Here is a 19171-nt window from a genome sequence, read left to right as displayed (position 1 = left end):
TGGACTGTAACACCATAGTGTGATAAAGTCAGAAGGCCATGAGGGTCACCTCAGGGGGGCCCCCCCTGCTCACCAGGAGATGAAACCTCTCTTGGGGAAGAGACTAGTCCCCGGGATGCACGTCGTGACGGCTGAGGACTCCCGCTTCCCAATGGAGAGCTCCTGAAATGAATGCTGCCGAGATGGTCGGGAGGAGACCCTCGGACTATGTCCGAATATGTGACATACCTGTCATTGCCACCCAACGAACAGTGTTGCTAAAAAGGAAGCCACTGTCCTGACCCTGTCGGACTGAACCTTTTCAGGTTCACCGGGAAACAAGAGTTATGCCAGAGTAAGTTAATTGACAGGGTGGAATTGACAGACGTCCAACTGCACTGAAAAGGATTCGATCCAGACACTGTCCATAGCAAAGAAAACCCTGGACGAGATGGCCATAGCCACCCGGACAGGGACCGACTTGCCTCCGGAGAGAGCATCATCGTTTGAACAGTTATCCGACAGAAAAAACTCGTTCCATCTGGAGATGAGCCAATTATGGAAAGGCCTGGAGTGGAACTGAGCCCATTCCACCATGCATCCCAGAGTGTAAAGACATCTGTCGACTGCGCAGACAACCATGTACTCCTAATGGAAGAGTGGAGATTCCGTCTTACGCCAGAAGAATTCTCAGATTCTGAGAATCCAGCAGGGATCCTAGATGAAGAATACCCAGAGAGGGATGCAGGGAGGACTTTTTCCCCGTTGATTAAACGTCTGCACCCTGAAGAAGCCACAGTCATCCTGACCTGGCTGTAAAGTACCCCGGTGATCCCGCTAAGAGCAGGAGGCCGTCCAGGTACAGGAGCATTGGGATATACTGAACAGAAGAACTGTCAGAAAATCCAAAACGCTGGTAAACCCCTGTGGGGCTGAGGACAGTCCCAACAGGCAGAGCCCGAAAAATTGTAAGTGTTGCTGTGATACAGCAAACCTCAGCCCATGCTGAGGAAAGGTCTCTGTAAGTACCCGTAGGCACGCGTCCTGTATATCCAGTGATACCATAAAGTCCCCAGGTTCCAAACATCGTATGATGGAGCATAGGGATTTCCTCCTGAGCCCAGGTAGCTTTAGGAACTGGTTCAGGGAATTGAGACAGAGAATAGGCCAAAGAGGACCATTCAGCCACCGCACCAGAAAGAAAGCAGAACAACCAGTCCCTCACTGAGATAGTGGGGATGGCCTAATTAGCTCCGCTTACCGCAACAACTGCATAGCTTTCTGGATCTGTAAGGCCCTTGTAAAGAGGCCGCCTGAGCAAAGAGGGCGTACCCTCCTACCCACGTAGCCGCGGCAACTTGACACTAGTACCGGGCGAACTGAGAAAATCCGTATCTCCCAGTTGTAGGCCTGTCCCGTCAGGCTGAAGAGATATCCGTAGGTTCAGAAGCAGGATCGGCTGGCAGTCCAGGCCTGCTCGGTACTGGATATGTCGGCCCTTGTAGATGCCGACAGTCTACGAAGAAACAGACCTTTAGGCTGACCCAGAGGACAAAAAGACTTAACAGACTTAGTCTGAGGCCTTGTAGTGGGCATAGCTGAAAGCGGTAAACTTGTCGTTAGTAATACTGCCAATGTTACTACAATCTTGTCAAGGTCAAGACCAAACAATATCAACCCTAAAGATGGTATCTGCACCTCTGCATTCCCAGAGCGCAGCCATAGGGTATTACGGAGGATACAGTCGCAGCCGGAACTCTGAAAGTTAGGAGACTGGTATCCAATATAGGCATTTCCACCTATGACAACTGCATATATTACGTGAGCGACCAAATACCTTTGAACCCCCGACGTGTTGGAGGGGAAAAAACGTTACAAATGCATCAACCCAATATGCAATAGTATTAACCAACCATGCTATAGCCATGGTAGGATGGGTAACAACTCCTGAAAGCAAGTATACTGATTTCAGGCAGAGTTACCACCTACGGATCCGAAGAATCCAACCACGCAGGAATGGGAGGCGTAGTAACGTCTGTAATCAGACGAGTAACACGCCCATCCACCCCAGGAGGGGCTCGTGATGACCCTCAGGGAATTTGGGACAGGAGGCCAAACACTGTTGTAACACCTCCTATCTGGCAACAGCCAGAGTCCCGCTATGCGATCCACCCGCTAGTCAGCAACAGGGAACCCGAAGGCACGTAAGACTGAGGGTGTATGATACAGGTGCAGGTCAACATTCACTCTAACCAGAATGGACCTGCTACCAGCCCTAAAGCAGGGATAATAATACCTGAAATAGGCTTCCCCCCGTGTAAGAGGGAAAGAGCCCCAAACAGTATCCAGTTCACGGCAGAGCCAACTGGGAAGTAACCACAGGGCGTCAACCACGCCAATTAGCGTTTCGTAGAAAACGACATCCACCCAGGGTGGCTGTTGTGGTAATCCCTGCAAGGGGAATGACAGACTATTGTGGCACCAGGGGGAATTCATATACTGCGAAAAACCCCTGCAGGGAGCGGTAGTCTGTGTCACAGGGGAAGAGTGCAAGAAGCTGCGAGATACCCTGAGATGAAAAGGGCAGTATGGTGAAGTAACCCCAAGTGAGGTACAACAATGGGGCCCGCCCGGCGATCCGCAATTGAGAGGATCCCGAGAAAACAAACCGCCCAAGGGGGTCGTGTAAGGGGCCCGGCACCAGATGACGCCACATACAGAACCCTTTATGAGTCAAATCCTCCGCACTAACACCTGCAGCACATGACTTGCAGGATAGTAAAAATGGGTGCCGTATAACGCTCTATCTCCTGGTCAGACATATCTGACCAACCCTCTTGGCGGAAATATTAAGCAGCACTATACTGGTCCTGACTGATGCCAAAAATTAGCTGCAGGGACCCATTTTCAGCGTATGCAACACACAGTTCCATCTAAAATATGGCAACGTGCAGCACGCAACAGTATGTGACAAACCACACAAATATTAACCAGTATATAAATGTGAGGTCTCAGAACCACCCTAAGTACAGCTGTATTAGGGCAGATAAAGAAAAGGGATAGATATACACTGACAGGTGAGAGAATAAAGTACAGACAGTCAGCACTAGCATAAGTCACATACAATGCAGATATATACATATATACATAAACATGTCATATAATTTACTGCACTATTACACTGCATTCAACTGCCCAGATTCAGTATCTGGGAAGGCTACAGCGCTGTGTACACTGACCTGACGGTGAGGTACGCAGGGGGACTGGACCAACTGCCATCCTGAGAGATTTCTGCTGCACCACAGAGATAAAATGGCCGCTGGAGACCTCAGAGGAAGCGTGGCCCGCGGAGGAAGCAGCTCAGCGACGCCAGACTATGGATACTGAAAGGCGCGCTGAGCTGAGGGGAGGAGCCGCTGTAACAGGGAAGGCTGCCTCCCCTGGCCGGCTATTAACCCCCTAGACGCCGGCTCCCTGCACCGATCGTTAAGTCCCTGGTGGTCTAGTGGACACACGGGGTATGGGGGGCCCGCCTCCACTGCCGGCGCCTCCGGTCTGTCCCCTGAGACCGGAGGCACAGGACTGCATTTGAAATGCGCGGATCACCGCAAGCGGTGATCCGCGACCTTACCTGCTCCCCGTGGATCCGGCAGCAGTCCTGGGCGCCCGCAGAGTCCGGCTAGTACAGACTCTGGGGTCCCGCTGAGATCCCCAGATCTGTACTGGCGTCTCAGCGCCAGTGGGGTGACGGAGCGGCAGCTTAGACGTCCTATGGACAGTCCGACGCTGCCGCTCTGAAGAGTCCAAAGTCCATGGAAAAAACGTTGTCCCTAAAAAAATAAAATAAGCTTAGGGGCTGCTAATCAGCTCCCCCTGCGCTAACGGTGACCCGACTCCGGCCGGGCACCAACTGAAACTGAGGTGCCTCTGGCTTGGGGGTGGGGTTATAGGGAGAGTGGACCCAGTGCATCCTGGGAGCTAAAAGCTTTAACTGCGTGGTGCCCGGATTTGGTTCCCAACCTATACCCCAAGGTCAACCCTGTGGACCCCCTATGGACCCTGAAGTAGAAACATCTTTTTACTCGTTAAATTAAACAAGCGCCACTAGGTGGCAGCAGATACCTTCATAGAGAAGTTAGAAGGTTTCTGGAACTTATTAAGAACTTAGAAGCGTTTCATGTCCGTCCTTGTGGCTCTAACAGGCCAGGAATCAAGGATTAGGATATAATATTAGTAAATGACTCACTGGTATGATCGTCAAACACTACGAACCATTGATGCGCACACCACAGCGGGAGCAACGATAATCTCATCATCTGGACTGTTACCAGTTCTGCCGTAGTGCGGTTGTGGTCCTGTTACCAGCCGGTGGGCCACTTACACCTAGGACTGAATGTATTCCTCAGTGGAATAGGGAAATGGGGACTGGATGAGCTGCGGTCAGTAAATGATATTATATAACATGGCAGCTTTGTGGTGGCACGGCGGTTTTGGCAACAAGAGTGCACCCAGGGTGTAATGAAGATAATTCTCTGGCGGGACGGCTGTGTTCAAAGTTCAAACCAAGGGCACCATGACGGAGTTCAGGCCCCAGTGCAGCAAAAGCCCCAATAACACCTGGTCCAGCCGCCTCCTCCTGCCTTATGGAGCCCCATGAGCAGCACACCCATGGGTGACCGTCAGTGCTGCCACCTCGCTGACCCATAGGAAGCTGTAAGCTCTCTGCCCTCACTCTGCACAATAAACCTCCTTCATTCTGCTCCTAGGTTCAACTATTGCGCCCATACCTATAATCTGGCTCTGCACATGCCCAAGATAGAGAAGGCTGGAGCGGTGTACCCCTTCATTGTCAGGGCCACCCTAGAAATGGCCCCATCCACCCCAATTATCATTTTAACCTGTCACCGACAATTTTTTCCGTACGCAGCTGCGACCGTCATTGTTAGTATTGGCACATGCACCAGCCCCAAACTGAGTGCAGGAGATGCGTCAGCGACAGGGTTCCCGTTCTCCGTATTATAGCACAATGCTCTGGCTACATTCCCACCAGACAGTACGATTCCATGCGATCACACTGTCACCACCCAGGTCCCGACCCAAAAGCCCATCTCACAGAAAGACAGATCCGGGCAAAGATCCGCCGACTCGTGTATGCCAAGACTCGCTGCTTGCGTCCCTACAAAGACGTCCATCCGCTGGGGGTGAAATGACACCGTATGTCCCAGTTGATGGGCAGTGTACGCTGGGAGTAAGTTCCAGTACTGATGGTGTTATGGTTTTCTGCTCTGCAGGTACGAGGTAATGACAAATTGCTGGCAGTGGGAGGCGCCGAAGAGACCTCTCTTTTCCAGTGTGGTGAAACAGCTGCAGAAAGCCTCAGACAAGGCTGACGGACAGAGACCTCTCACAGCCGCGGACACTCTCAGCTGGAGTGAGTACTTGCGTGTGGCCGGGATATCTTCATGACACCAGTCAGTGACTATCGCTCGGAAGGAGACCAGGACCTGAATGTTCTCTAAACCCGACACCAAGTGTCCAAACTGAAGTGTGGCCCTTGGAGAGTCGTGTTCTATCTGTTCTGTGGCCCCAGATAATCAGTAAGACTTAGTTTGGGGAAGGGGGCAGGGGGTGTAATCTGTCTCCTCACAGTGAAACTTCTTCTGGCTACACAGACGGAACTAATCCCCGTAACATGTGAAAGGACTTATAGAATAAACTGTATAAGTAATATTTATAATGAAGGAGGAATAAAGGTGAGAATGTAAGGATTGCTGGTGTCTGGGAGTGTATTTCAGTAGTAAGGGGGTAGTAGATACGTGGACTTTCTGCCCAGGGGGAGGTGGTATGGATGTATTGCAGTATAGAACATTTACCACAGGACCATGGACCAACTTCTACAAAGGACAGACGGTCTGAGACATTCCAAACTTTATTTATTTGTACCTGAACAATCCAGGATATTGTATGTCATCTATTTACTTTATATACAATCTATATACAGCTTATAATTATTCCCACTGAAGTGTCACTGATGAGAGACGGACATTTTCACTGAGTGTCAGCCCAGAGGCCGAGGCTCCAGGCAGCAGAACTCGGCACTGTATCCGCCTTTCCTTATCCGGAATCGAGAGTAACCAGAAAGCTGAGAAGTATGTGCGGTGAGATTAACACTTCCAACGTTCTCAGAAGCAGGAGGCCAGACACCAGCAATGACCAGCACAGCAGCGAGCTGTGACACCGGGTGTTCCCAATTTGGATCTGAAATCACTAATAAAAGGGAATTATATCACCCTTTCCTATGTGTCATTCAGGGAATAATGAGCTCACTGCAGCCTCCTCCAAACATCAACCTCTAATTACTGTGTATTATCACACACCATGCTGCCCTCACTCACTCACACACCATGCTGTCCTCACTCACACACCGTGCTGCCCTCGCTCACTCACACACCATGCTGTCCTTACTCACACACCATGCTGTCCTTACTCACACACCATGCTGTCCTCATTCGCACACCATGCTGTCCTCATTCGCACACCATGCTGTCCTCACTCACACACCGTGCTGCCCTCACTCACACACCAAGCTGTCCTCACTCACACCATGCTGTCCTCACTCACACACCATGCTGCCCTCACTCACTCACCATGCTGCCCTCACTCACACACCATGCTGTCCTCACTCACACACCATGCTGCCCTCACTCACACACCGTGCTGCACTCACACACCAGGCTGCCCTCACTCACTCACACACCGTACTGTCCTCACACACCAAGCTGTCCTCACTCACACCATGCTGTCCTCACTCACACACCATGCTGCCCTCACTCACTCACACACCATGCTGCCCTCACTCACTCACACACCATGCTGCCCTCACTCACACACCATGCTGTCCTCACTCACACCATGCTGCCTTCACTCACACACCGTGCTGCACTCACACACCAGGCTGCCCTCACTCACTCACTCACACACCAGGCCGCCCTCACTCACACACCATGCTGTCCTCACTCACTCACACACCATACTGTCCTCACTCACACACCATGCTGCCCTCACTCACTCACCATGCTGCCCTCACTCACTCACCATGCTGTCCTCACTCACACACCATGCTGTCCTCACTCACACACCATGCTGTCCTCACTCACACACCATGCTGTCCTCGTTCACTCACACACCATGCTGTCCTCGCTCACTCACTATGCTGTCTTCACTCACACACCATGCTGTCCTCGCTCACTCACTATGCTGTCTTCACTAACTCACTATGCTGTCTTCACTCACACACCATGCTGTCCTCACACCGTGCTGTCCTCACACACCGTGCCGTCCTCACTCACACACCGTGCTGTCCTCACTCACACACCATGCTGCCCTCACACACACCGTGCTGTCCTCACTCACACACCGTGCTGTCCTTACTCACTCACAAACCATGCTGCATACCATGCTGTCCTCACTCACTCACACACCATGCTGTCCTCACTCACTCACACACCATGCTGTCCTTAATCACTCACTCACAAACCATGCTGCACACCATGCTGTCCTCACTCGCTCACACACCATGCTGTCCTCACTCACACACCATGCTGTCCTTACTCACTCACTCACAAACCATGCTGCATACCATGCTGTCCTCACTCACTCACACACCATGCTGTCCTCACTCACTCACACACCATGCTGTCCTTAATCACTCACTCACAAACCATGCTGCACACCATGCTGTCCTCACTCGCTCACACACCATGCTGTCCTCACTCACACACCATGCTGTCCTCGCTCACTCACACACCATGCTGTCCTCGCTCACACACTATGCTTTCCTCACTCACTCATACACCAAGCTGTCCTCATTTATACATACACAATGCTTTCCTCATTCACACACACACACACCATGCTGCCCTCACTCACACTATGCTGCCCTCACTCATTGACACAAAATGCGGTACACACTCACACACCATGCTGTCCTCACTCACACACCATGCTGTCCTCGCTCACTCACACACCATGCTGTCCTTGCTCACTCACACACCATGCTGTCCTCGCTCACACACTATGCTTTCCTCACTCACACACCATGCTGTCCTTAATCACTCACTCACAAACCATGCTGCACACCATGCTGTCCTCACTCGCTCACACACCAAGCTGTCCTCATTTATACACACACTATGCTTTCCTCATTCACACACACACACCATGCTGCCCTCACTCACACTATGCTGCCCTCACTCATTCTCACAAAATGCTGTTCTCACTCACACCATGCTGACCTCACTCACACACCATGCTGTCCTCACTCACCTTACTGTCCTCACTCACTCACCATGCTGTCCTCACTCACATACAGCCATTGGAGAGCACTCTGTTATATCCAGGAGGTCACACTTTGAAGCTCCACAACGCCTCCGGGAAGAGAATATAGGACATGGACCATACCAAGTGGTACAAACATGCCAGGGGTGAAAAGCAGCAAAGCATCAACAACACACCTGCAAAACACAATGATTAGATGTCAGTATGTCAAACTATAAAGTCCTAGCACCACCTGTATAATGTTTCTAAACCTCAAACATTACCCTCTGTACACACAATATACACCACAAACATCCCCTATAATATTCCCCCCTCTATAATATTCCTCCCTCTACAACATGTGATTTGGATCAATAGACCTCATACAACATCTTTATAATAAACTCATCTGGACCCATAGACCTCACACACACCCTCTATCATGTATAGACCTGGACCTGTAGACCTCACACAGCCCCTCTATTATGTAAATACCTGGACCCGTAGACATCACATTGTCCCTCTATCATGTAAATACCTGTACCCATAGACCTCACACAGCTCCTCTATCATGTGCAGACTTGGACCTGTAGACCTCACACAGCCCCTCTATCATGTACAGACCTGGGTCCGTAGACCTCACATAGCCCCTTTATCATAGATAGACCTGGACCTGTAGACCTCACACCCCATCTATCATGTATAGACCTGGACCCGTAGACCTCACAAAACCCCTCTATCATATATAGACCTGGACCTGTAGACCTCACACAGCCCCTCTATCATGTATACACCTGGACCCGTAGACCTCATATAGCCCCTCTATCATGTATAGACCTGGAGAGTCCTCTCCCTTGAACACTCCTAAGAATGTACATCATAGTAATATCTCACCACAACTTACATAGATCATGATATATACTGATTTGATGATAACATTGTAAAATGTTATGTACTGTGAGAGGTATTTGTGAGGGGTACACCTTCCACATGTTCTACTATTAACCCATAGAATACTATGACGAATCTCAGCTGTACCCCACAAAGGGGCCTCCTGACATGACCTGGTATGTGAGTTCCTACAGAGAGGAGCAGTTCCGAAGGCTGAAATAAATGTAGGCTACATGTCCTGTATCTCACATCTACTCCAGGACATCACTGATTATAATTCAGAGATAACATTCTCATTGTTGCCTGTAAGGTTGAGCTCTCGTACCCCCTGCGAAGACCATCTTCTTCCACAGCTGGGACTCCAGGATCTTGTCGTGTGGGTAGAATCCCTGGTCTATCATGAAGAGGATCATTATGACCGATATAGCTCGCAAGACCACCAGGTGGCTGCCGGTCAGCAATGAGGCACAGGCTAAGATGGCAGATGCATAGGGGCAAGGCAGTCCTCGGTACATGAAAGGTATTCCTAAATAGGGCACACGTTCTGTTCAGTAACATGTATAGGAGCTGATTGCACATTGGCATGTTACACAAGGAGAAGACACACAGAGGTGATAGGTGATTACAGCCCATGTACGTATATATATATATATATATATATAAATATATATATATATATATATATATATATATATATATATGGTGCTATAATACGCTGATATCTGTCATCAGTATACCATATAGGAAGACGATAGAAGTGGTAGTGAGAGTGGTTCTTACCACTTGTGTAGAAACACAGACGTGTGAAAACAGCCAGGACGTACACCATGACCAGGAGACCGTCCAGCAGGCCGTTCGTGTGCAGCAGTAACGCCGTGGCCAGGCCGAATGATGTGAAATCTGCAAAGTCGTCCAGCTTTGCACCTGGAAACCAAATCAAGAGGTAAATCAAATGTAAAGTTACCTGTAGGTGACTGGGGAGGAGATGTACCGAGCCTTGGGAGACTGATAACGTGAAGGCTTAGTGCATCTCCCCCTGGGGCAGTTGTAAGACAAATGACTCCCGTTCGGGCTGGCAGAGCCAGCATCTCGGATCAGTAGGGACAATGGTGCTGAAGCAGAACCTGGGCTCGTTTGCAGAGTGTATGCTGCGTGAATTCGTACTGCACATGCATAGAGAGCGAGCACACGCATGTGCGGCAGCGCTGGACCATACGCATTTAGCACAGAGAGGTAGGAACGGGGGTGTGAAGGAGCATTTTCTCATGTTGGCTTAGCTCAGTAATAGTATTACGCATGTACAGACCACGCAGACCTGCACGTACTCATATAAACACGTGTTGGGAGGCGTACCTATCACACTTAGTATAGGACAGGTGTCAGGACATGCTGATTATTATTAGTTTATTTTATTTATATGGCGCTACAACGTGTTCGCACCACTGTACATACATTACACAAGACATTTATCAATCCATGTGATGACATAGTATAAATGACTATAATGATATAGCTAAGGCAGGTGAAGTCCGGAGGAGTGGAGTATGGCGTGAAGAGTCATCAGTGGAGGAGTGGAGAGAGTGAGAAGAGGTGATCAGAGCGGAGGTGGTGGTCAGTGGAGAGGGTGGGAGTGAGAGGAGGTGAGGTGGTGGTGAGTGGAGAGGGTAGGAGTTAGAGGAGGTGAGGTAGTGGTCAGTGTAGAGGGTGGGAGTCAGAGGTGGTGAGGTGGTCATTGGAGAGGGTGGGAGTGAGAGGAGGTGAGGTGGTGGTCAGTGGAGAGGATGAGAGTGAGAGGAGGTGAGGTGGTGGTCAGTGGAAAGGGTGGAAGTGAGAGGAGGTGAGGCGGTGGTCAGTGGAGAGGGTGGGAGTGAGAGGAGGCGACGTGGTCAGTGGAGAGGGTGGGAGTGAGAGGAGGTGAGGCGGTGGTCATTGGAGAGGGTGGGAGTGAGTGGAGAGGGTAGGAGTGAGGAGGTGAGGAGGTGGTGAGTGGAGAGGGTAGGAGTGAGAGGAGGTGAGGTGGTGGTCATTGGAGAGGGTGGGAGTGAGAGGAGGTGAGGTGGTGGTCAGTGGAGAGGGTGGAAGTGAGAGGAGGTGAGGCGGTCAGTGGAGGAGTGGAGAGGGTGGGAGAGAGGAGGTGAGGCGGTGGTCAGTGGAGAGGGTGGGAGTGAGAGGAAGAGATCAGAGCCGAGGTGAGGTGGTGGTTAGTAGAAGAGTGGAGAGAGTGGTAGCAAGAGGAGGTGATCAGAGCGGAGATGAGGTGGTGGCAGGTGGAGGTGTTGAGAGAGCAGTAGTGAGAAGTGGTGAGGTGGTGGTCAGTGGAGGAGTGGGAGAGCGGTAGTGATAGGCGGTGAGGTGGTGGTCAGTGGAGGAGTGAGATCGGTAGTGAGAGGCGTGAGATGGTAGTCAGTGGAGGAGTGGAGTGCGTGGGTGTGAGGAGGTGGTCAGTGGAAGAGTGGAGAGGGTGGGAGTGAGAGGAGGTGATAAGTGGAGAGGGTGGGAGTGAGGAGGTGATCAGTGGAGAGGGTGGGAGTGAGAGGAGGTGATCAGTGGAGAGGGTGGGAGTGAGAGGAGGTGATCAGTGGAGAGGGTGGGAGTGAGAGGAGGTGATCAGTGGAGAGGGTGGGAGTGAGAGGAAGAGATCAGAGCGGAGGTGAGGCAGTGGCCAGTAGGGGAGTGGGAGTGATTAGAGGTGAGGTGGCAGTTAGTGGAGGAGTGGAGAGACCGAGTGAGAGGAGGTAATCAGAGCGGCGGTGAGCTGGTGGTCAGTGGAGAAAGCAGGAGTGAGAGAATATGATAATAGCGGAGGTGAAGTGGTCAGTGGAGGAGTTGAGAGGGTGGGAGTGAGGAGGTGAGGTGGCGGTCAGTGGAGGAGAGGGTGGGAGTGATCAGAGGGGAGGCGAAGCAATGGTCAGTGGAGAGGGTGGGAGGGAGAAGAGGTGATCAGAGCGGAGGTCTGATCCGAGAGGGTGTGAGTGAGAGGAGGTGATCAGAGCAAAGGTGAGGTGGTGGTCAGTGGGAGTGGAGAGGGTGGGAGTGAGAGGAGGTGAACAGAGTGGAGGTGAGGTGGTCAGTGGAGAGGGTGGGAGTGAAAGGAGGTGAGGTGGTGGTCAGTGGAGAGGGTGGGAGTGAGAGGAGGTGAACAGAGTTGAGGTGAGGTGGTCAGTGGAGAGGGTGGGAGTGAAAGGAGCTGAGGTGGTGGTCAGTGGAGAGGGTGGGAGTGAGAGGAGGTGAGGTGGTGGTCAGTGGAGAGGGTGGGAGTGAGAGGAGGTGAGGTGGTGGTCAGTGGAGAGGGTGAGAGTGAGAGGAGGTGAACAGAGTGGAGGTGAGGTGGTCAGTGGAGAGGGTGGGAGTGAGAGGAGGTGAGGTGGTGGTCAGTGGAGAGGGTGGGAGTGAGAGGAGGTGAACAGAGCGGAGGTGAGGGTGGTCAGTGGAAGAGCGGAGAGGGTGGGAGTGAGAGGAGGTCAGTGGAGGAGCGGAGAGGGAGAAGTGAGGTTGGAGATGTAAGAGGAAGTGGAACCATTGAGGCCTTTATATGCGGGGGTGAGGAATTTATACTGTACTCTGTGGGGGATGGGGAGTCAATATCACTGAAGCAGAGGGGTGAGGCCGGCATAGAGCGACGAGAGAGGTAAATGAGACAAGCAGCAGCATTAAACATTCATTGCAGAGGGGAGAAGCAGGGAAAAGGAAAGCCAGGAACTAGGAGGTTGCAGTAGTGTAGGTGGGCAATGACAAGTGCATTGAGGAGTTTTGGTGGCCTCCATGGTGAGAGAGGGTCTGATCCTAGATTACAGGTTCTCAAACTCGGTCCTCAGGACCCCAAACAGTTCATGTTTTCCAGGTCTCCTCACATAATCACAAGTGATATAATTAGCTCCATCTGTGGATGTTTCAAAATGTGAACCACTGTCCTAGATAATATGGTGAAGGTGGACGTGGCAGGAGGATTTAATGAATTAGAAAACTGACAGCTGCTGATATCCCGTGTGTGGTCCCAGATCTCGCGTCTATCACTAGCAATGCTTCACGTGAATGCGCAGCCCGCCATTCAGCACACTCGCCAATCCTTATTCCCCTTATATAATGTCGTCACCGATCTAAACTGGACAGATTCTGTGACGGCGGCTTCTAGGTTTCAGGCAGAAGGGGAAATGCATCAAGACTTGGAGAGAGACAAAGAGGGGAAGTAGCACAAATCAACCAATCAGCTTCTAACTGTCATTTATCTAGCACGGAGAAATGACAGTGAGAAGCCGATTGGCTGCTTGGCATCTTCTCCACTTTCTCTTTCTCTCCAAGTCTTGATACCTCTCCCCCAGAATCTTATAAATATCTCATATTCTTTATATCTTTATTCCCGTAGTTGCTTAGCAGTCGGAACAGGTCATGTATAGGGAATGTGCACTGTGGGAGAGGGCATGTGGTGTAATTACGGGTTATTAGAATGAAAACTCCGTAGTTAATTGCATCATTAATCTTTGCAGGAGGAAGGGTCGCGGCCTGTTAGAGCATTCACAAACTATTCCATAATAACCTGCTGGAGTCTTAATGAGGAAGCGGGAATGAGTGAGGGTAGACTGACAATGAGCACAGGAGCCAGAGGCTTGAAGGAATCATCTCCTGAAGGTCAGGTGTCTGGAGAACTCGCGCCCTTGCACACATTAGTAACTGGGAGACAAAGCTGTGGAAGATATCACTCCGTGGTCACGTAGACCTGGAGTGGAAAATGCTGCAGGTGCCTTTTCACATATTTCATTAATGTTTATCCCGCTGCCCCGGTTAATGTTTGCACCAGCGTTGAGGTGACTGGTGACCACGGCTCACCCAAAGCTGAACAGGTGTTGAGTCTGCGCGCCACTGCTCCGTCAGCCAGGTCCAACATGAATCCAACGAGGAGGAGCCAGCAGGCCGACTGCCGAGACCTGGAGGAGATAAATACACTGCAGTGACACCTAACATGACAACGCAAGCTCCATATTGAGGTCCAGGTGTCAGGAGGTCTTCTAACGGCAGGGGGGGTGGACAAAGGCAATAGCACAACGTCCATTTTGTTTATATTAGCGGCATTAGAGCTAGCAGGCATGACCAGGTCTGGCGTCCACCCCATAGCGAAGGTGGCATCCAACGGAGAGCTGTGCCGGACATGGGCATTGAGGTACTCACCCGTTTAGAATGCAGAGTATGGCAGTCAGGCCCATCAGCAGATTGGCCAGAGACAGGAAATTGGCAGCATTTTCCCGGGCAAACTTCAGCACTTGGCAGTGGGAGGGACGCCCGCGATGGATCGTCTTCCTGGCATGAGCGACAAGACCTGGTGCCCGGGGCGAAGGGACAGTGAGAGAAAATATAAAGCGTTTTAATGGCTGTCGTTATATTTCCGTTACTGCAGTGAGGGGTAGATGTATCAAGCAGTGAAATTAGTGGAGAGGTTGCCCATAGCAACCAATCAGCTTTGAGGTAGCATTTATCAAGTACATTCAATAAAATAATAGGTAAAAGCTGATTGGTTGCTATGGGCAACTTCTCCACTGGTCCATTTCTCTTTTCACTGCTTGATACCATCATGCCCTGAGTACCCAACCAACGCCCCCCCCATACGGCTCCTCCGTCCATCTCCTCATTGGGGCTGACGTTGTGGAGAGACGCAACGGGGAGCTGACAGTAGTAGCAGTAGCGCTAAAATCATTGTGACAATGCTGAATATGGCTGCTGAGAGGTCACATCTGCTGGTGGCTCCTCCTGTCAGTGGGGGCAGGCAGCCATGCCTGCTGGGCTCCCCCAAAACAATGGCGCTGTAGGCATTTGCCTATATGGCGTTTGCTCAGGGCCGGCTCTGTCTTCCATAGGTCGAATATCTGCCTACATGACGGTATCTACTAAAGAGATGATTACAGGGCTCCCCCCACACAATGTCAGGAGGCCTGTCTGCTCCCACCCGGATTAGTTTAAAACAGTGATTCTTAAACTTGGTCCTCAGGACCCCACACAGGTCACGTTTTCCAGGTCACCCAGCAGGTGCACAGATGCATTCATTACTCACTGACACAGTTTAAAAGATCCACAGGTGGAGCTAATTATTTCACTTGTGATTCTGTGAGGAGACCTGGAAAACATGCACTATTTGGGGTCTTGAGGACCGAGTTTGAGAACCTGTGGTTTAAAACATTTCCATGTTCCCTTCTTTCATTTATAGCTTCTTCCAGCAGATTACAACATGGAAGTTAGGAAGCTCCATCTTTAATCTCCTCTATCAGCCGCTAACTGTCCGATGTTTGGAACTAGTGTTGTCATTGACGTAACAGTAATCAAAGGTTTCTTATAGACTTCAGGACTGTTTCACTTGGTGCGGTCAGCAGTCTCCTGCAGATTAATCATGAGAATGGACTTTTGCATAGACACAGGCAATTATAACACAGCGGGTGCTGGGACAGGTTTCCTGCTATGGGCTCCTGTTGTCTCTGAATGGTTCCTACGGTTACATTGGGTTAGAGGGAAGAGATGATTTGCGCAGTTTTACGATATATAAGAAACAGCTGTATGGACCATTAATGGCCTCATTTAGAGCCACATATAATGGGCCCCATACATCTGCGATGGATTGCCACGATCCTGCGATTCTGCAAACCGGCATCGCAGAAATCCAATGATCGTGATCGTCAAATCGGGGACATTTAACATGTCAAATGTCAGAGATCCAGCGACGGATCGCTGAACATCTATGGTGGGCGATCGGAAATTTCCGATCGCATCCCTGCATCGCGACGATCCGTCGCAGATGTTTGGGCACCATAAGGAGAGAGCACCGGGAAGATTGCCAAGAAGAAACGTAATGTAATTACAGGGGGCCCAGAGCACACTTCCCTGGAATATATGTATTACTGTATATTAGAGCCTTCATCACACTTCCTGCTTCAATAAAAGGATCACAAATTCATGGATCCAGGTTACGTTAAAATCTTCTGGGTCAAATAAAAAAAGAAAAGAAAATGCCCCCCCCTCCTAAACTACCCTCAGTCTGACATGACTACATAGGAGTGGGCCGAGAATGGTTCTGCCCAGCCAGACTACAATCTGACCTCAATTTCTTAGGACCCTGAGGCACTGGGCTCTTACCACAAAATTACGGGAACCTTCCAATCTGCCCAAAGGTCATCTGCAACATTTGTGGCCACAGGTTTGAAGGCTCAGCCGTCGTTACAGTGTGTTTAGGAAACTTCCAGAATTATTGTACATCGAATTCTGGGTCAATTTGCTCCATATTCCTGAATGAGGAATTATCACTAGTCTGAGCCAGGAAGTTAGCCCTAAATCTAGTCCAGCAGCTGACTCTCTGCTGTGAACAAAGGGGCTGATTCAGAGCCGGACGCTATTTGCGGACGCTCGGTCAGAAAAAGGGGCTGGCTATTTAAATTAAGCGCTCGCTCTTTGCGGTCTGTCGACGCCTCTATGTCTGAATGAGCGAACGAAACATGCGCTCGCTATTTTTTATAAAACGCCCCCTGGCCGCTCGCATCCTACGTCATCTCCGCTATATATTAGATTAATCGAGTACATCGAAAAGGCGTATGGACTGCTCGCAGTGCTTGTGGTTGGATTTTCCTACCCCAATCATGCGAGCAGTTCAGGCTAAAAGACAACCAAGTGACGTGCCCGATGACGCTGCTTTGTTAATTATGCACACCCTTAAAACGCCCGTTTTGACCGTTAGGCACGCCTGCGTTCGGATCTCCATTCCCCATTTTCAAGCACCTTGCCCTGTTACCACCCACAAACGCCTCATTCTGTCACTCAAATTAGCAGGCATTCGCGCATGCGTATTACAACCCATACACATGCGCAGATGTGCGAACATCGCTCGGAGCTAACGAGAGGCCGCTTACGAGCGGCTCTGAATCAGGCCCAAAGCTCTGATTTAATGGGGCCTACAGTACGTATCAAGGACCTTTGTGCTCATGTGGATATTGCGGTTTCTGCATGACGGTAAGTATTGGCGCTACGTATCAATAGCTTAATGCAGGAGATATCCCAGATATCTCCCGCAACAAACTAATTACGCTGCAGACCACAGATCCCATTGTTCTTAATGTAATGCGGTCTGGCCCCTATGTAGCAATCTCCACAGAGTGTGGCCCCATTGGGGCCCCGTAGGTCACCGCCATTACAGATGGTGTAACCCGCTTTGTGCCTATGGAGATAAACTTGCATGTTTGGGATACTGGGATCTTGCCATCCCTCTCCCAGAGCCCACGTCCTTTTCCAGCAAATGATATTGGGCGCATCCGCAGTCAGAAGGTGAAGAGGAGCCGTTTGAAAATGGGAAAGACTCCTCGTTTATGGAAGGATGGTACTCACAGAGGCAGACACCACAGTCCCTGGGAGATATCATTCATATATATGGAGGATATTTTTGTAATAATATGGAAAAACAGGCCCGGCATTATTGGTACGCAGACGCCTGTATCACTTATGAAGAGTGTGGACTATAACACCCAGCATGCTCTTCTAGTATTGCACTATTGGAATACTGCCCTCGAGATGTTAGACCACCTTCAGACAATTACTTTATTAAATGTTTCTCCTATAAGCTCTGGATTTATTTGTGCAGAGCTCTTACCGGATGGGGGTACTTGCATTAACATCCCGGAATGGCGCAATCCGTGTCCCGTGTCCGCTCTGTATAAACAAGATAAATAAAAGTCAGTGAGATGACATCGTCTGGACATTACAGATCCGCGAGTTCTCAAGCATTAACCGTAAGAACTGCTAGATTTACTAATAGGATAAAATGTCTGTTCCCATCCCCACGCCATATGTTTTTTTTTTTTTGGTTGTTTCCGTTTCGGGGGGGTGGCGATGTTAATGTGATACATTTTCCAGCGTCCCCCAGGGACTGTGGAAGCTACAGAAGGATCCTCATCTTTCTGTATTACATGTGACCTGAGATCGAAGGGACACCGGGACTGTCTGTATTACATGTGTCCTGAGAGTGAGGGGACACCAGGACTGTCTGTATTACATGTGTCCTGAGAGTGAGGGGACACCGGGACTGTCTGTATTACATGTGACCTGAGAGTGAGAAGACACCGGGACTGTCTGTATTACATGTGTCCTGAGAGTGAGGGGACACCGGGACTGTCTGTATTACATGTCACCTGAGAGTGAGAAGACACCGGGACTGTCTGTATTACATGTGCCCTGAGAGAGATGGAACACTGGGACTGTCTGTATTACTTGTACCCTGAGAGTGTGAGGACACCAGGACTGTCTGTATTACATGGCCCTGAGAGAGATGGGACACTGGAACTGTCTGTATTACATGTGTCCTGAGAGTGAGGGGACACCAGGACTGTCTGTATTACATGTGTCCTAACAGTGAGGGGACTGTCTGAATTACATGTGTACTGAGAGTGAGAGGACACCAGGACTGTCTGTATTACATGTGCCCTGGGAGTGAAGGGATACCGGGACTCTGCATTACATGTGCTCTGAGAGTGAGGGGACACTGGGACTGTCTGTATTACATGTGTCCTGAGAGTGGGGGACACCAGAAATGTCTGTATTACATGTGTTTTGAGAGTGAGGGGACAGCGGGACTGTCTGTATTACGTGTGTCCTGAGAGTGACGGGACAGCGAGACTGTCTGTATTACATGTGTGCTGAGAGTGAGGGGACAGCGGGACTGTCTGTATTACGTGTGTCCTGAGAATGAGGGGACACCAGGACTGTCTGTATTACATGTGTCCTGAGAGTGAGGGGACACCAGGACTGTCTGTATTACATGTGTCCTAAGAGTGAGGGGACTGTCTGAATTACATGTGTACTGAGAGTGAGAGGACACCAGGACTGTCTGTATTACATGTGCCCTGGGAGTGAAGGGACACCGGGACTCTGCATTACATGTGCTCTGAGAGTGAGGGGACACTGGGACTGTCTGTATTACATGTGTCCTGAGAGTGAGGGGACACCAGAAATGTCTGTATTACAT

The 19171-nt window shown here is 50.4% G+C and overlaps 2 protein-coding genes across 6 annotated transcripts in view; one reads left to right on the top strand and one right to left on the bottom strand.

Moving 5' to 3' along the window:
- Nucleotides 1-6241, top strand: part of LOC148500698 (tyrosine-protein kinase STYK1-like) — a 78514-nt gene extending 72273 nt beyond the window's left edge. For both annotated transcript variants that reach the window (XM_088451469.1, XM_088451470.1), the window contains exon 10: nt 5271-6241. In XM_088451469.1, coding sequence (XP_088307595.1) covers nt 5271-5445 — 175 coding nt within the window. In that variant the 3' untranslated portion in view covers nt 5446-6241. The remainder of the gene's footprint in view (nt 1-5270) is intronic.
- Nucleotides 5908-19171, bottom strand: part of TMEM269 (transmembrane protein 269) — a 33938-nt gene continuing 20674 nt past the window's right edge. The window contains exons 2-8 of one of the 4 annotated variants that reach the window (XM_088451476.1): nt 17801-17859; nt 14350-14497; nt 14011-14108; nt 9967-10110; nt 9512-9712; nt 8345-8492; nt 6159-6246 (exon numbers count right to left, since the gene is read on the bottom strand). In XM_088451476.1, coding sequence (XP_088307602.1) covers nt 8383-8492; nt 9512-9712; nt 9967-10110; nt 14011-14108; nt 14350-14497; nt 17801-17825 — 726 coding nt within the window. In that variant the 5' untranslated portion in view covers nt 17826-17859 and the 3' untranslated portion in view covers nt 6159-6246; nt 8345-8382. Of the gene's footprint in view, nt 8493-9511; nt 9713-9966; nt 10111-14010; nt 14109-14349; nt 14498-17800; nt 17860-19171 lie in introns of all 4 variants that reach the window. The other 3 variants (XR_015870130.1, XM_088451472.1, XM_088451475.1) reach the window with 3 other exon arrangements.

This window comes from Taudactylus pleione, unplaced genomic scaffold (genome assembly GCF_031769625.1).
Source record: "Taudactylus pleione unplaced genomic scaffold, aTauple2 ptg000549l, whole genome shotgun sequence".
NCBI lineage: Eukaryota > Metazoa > Chordata > Amphibia > Anura > Myobatrachidae > Taudactylus > Taudactylus pleione.
Note: the sequence above shows the minus strand (reverse complement) of the source record. Positions and strands in the feature narration are given on the sequence as shown.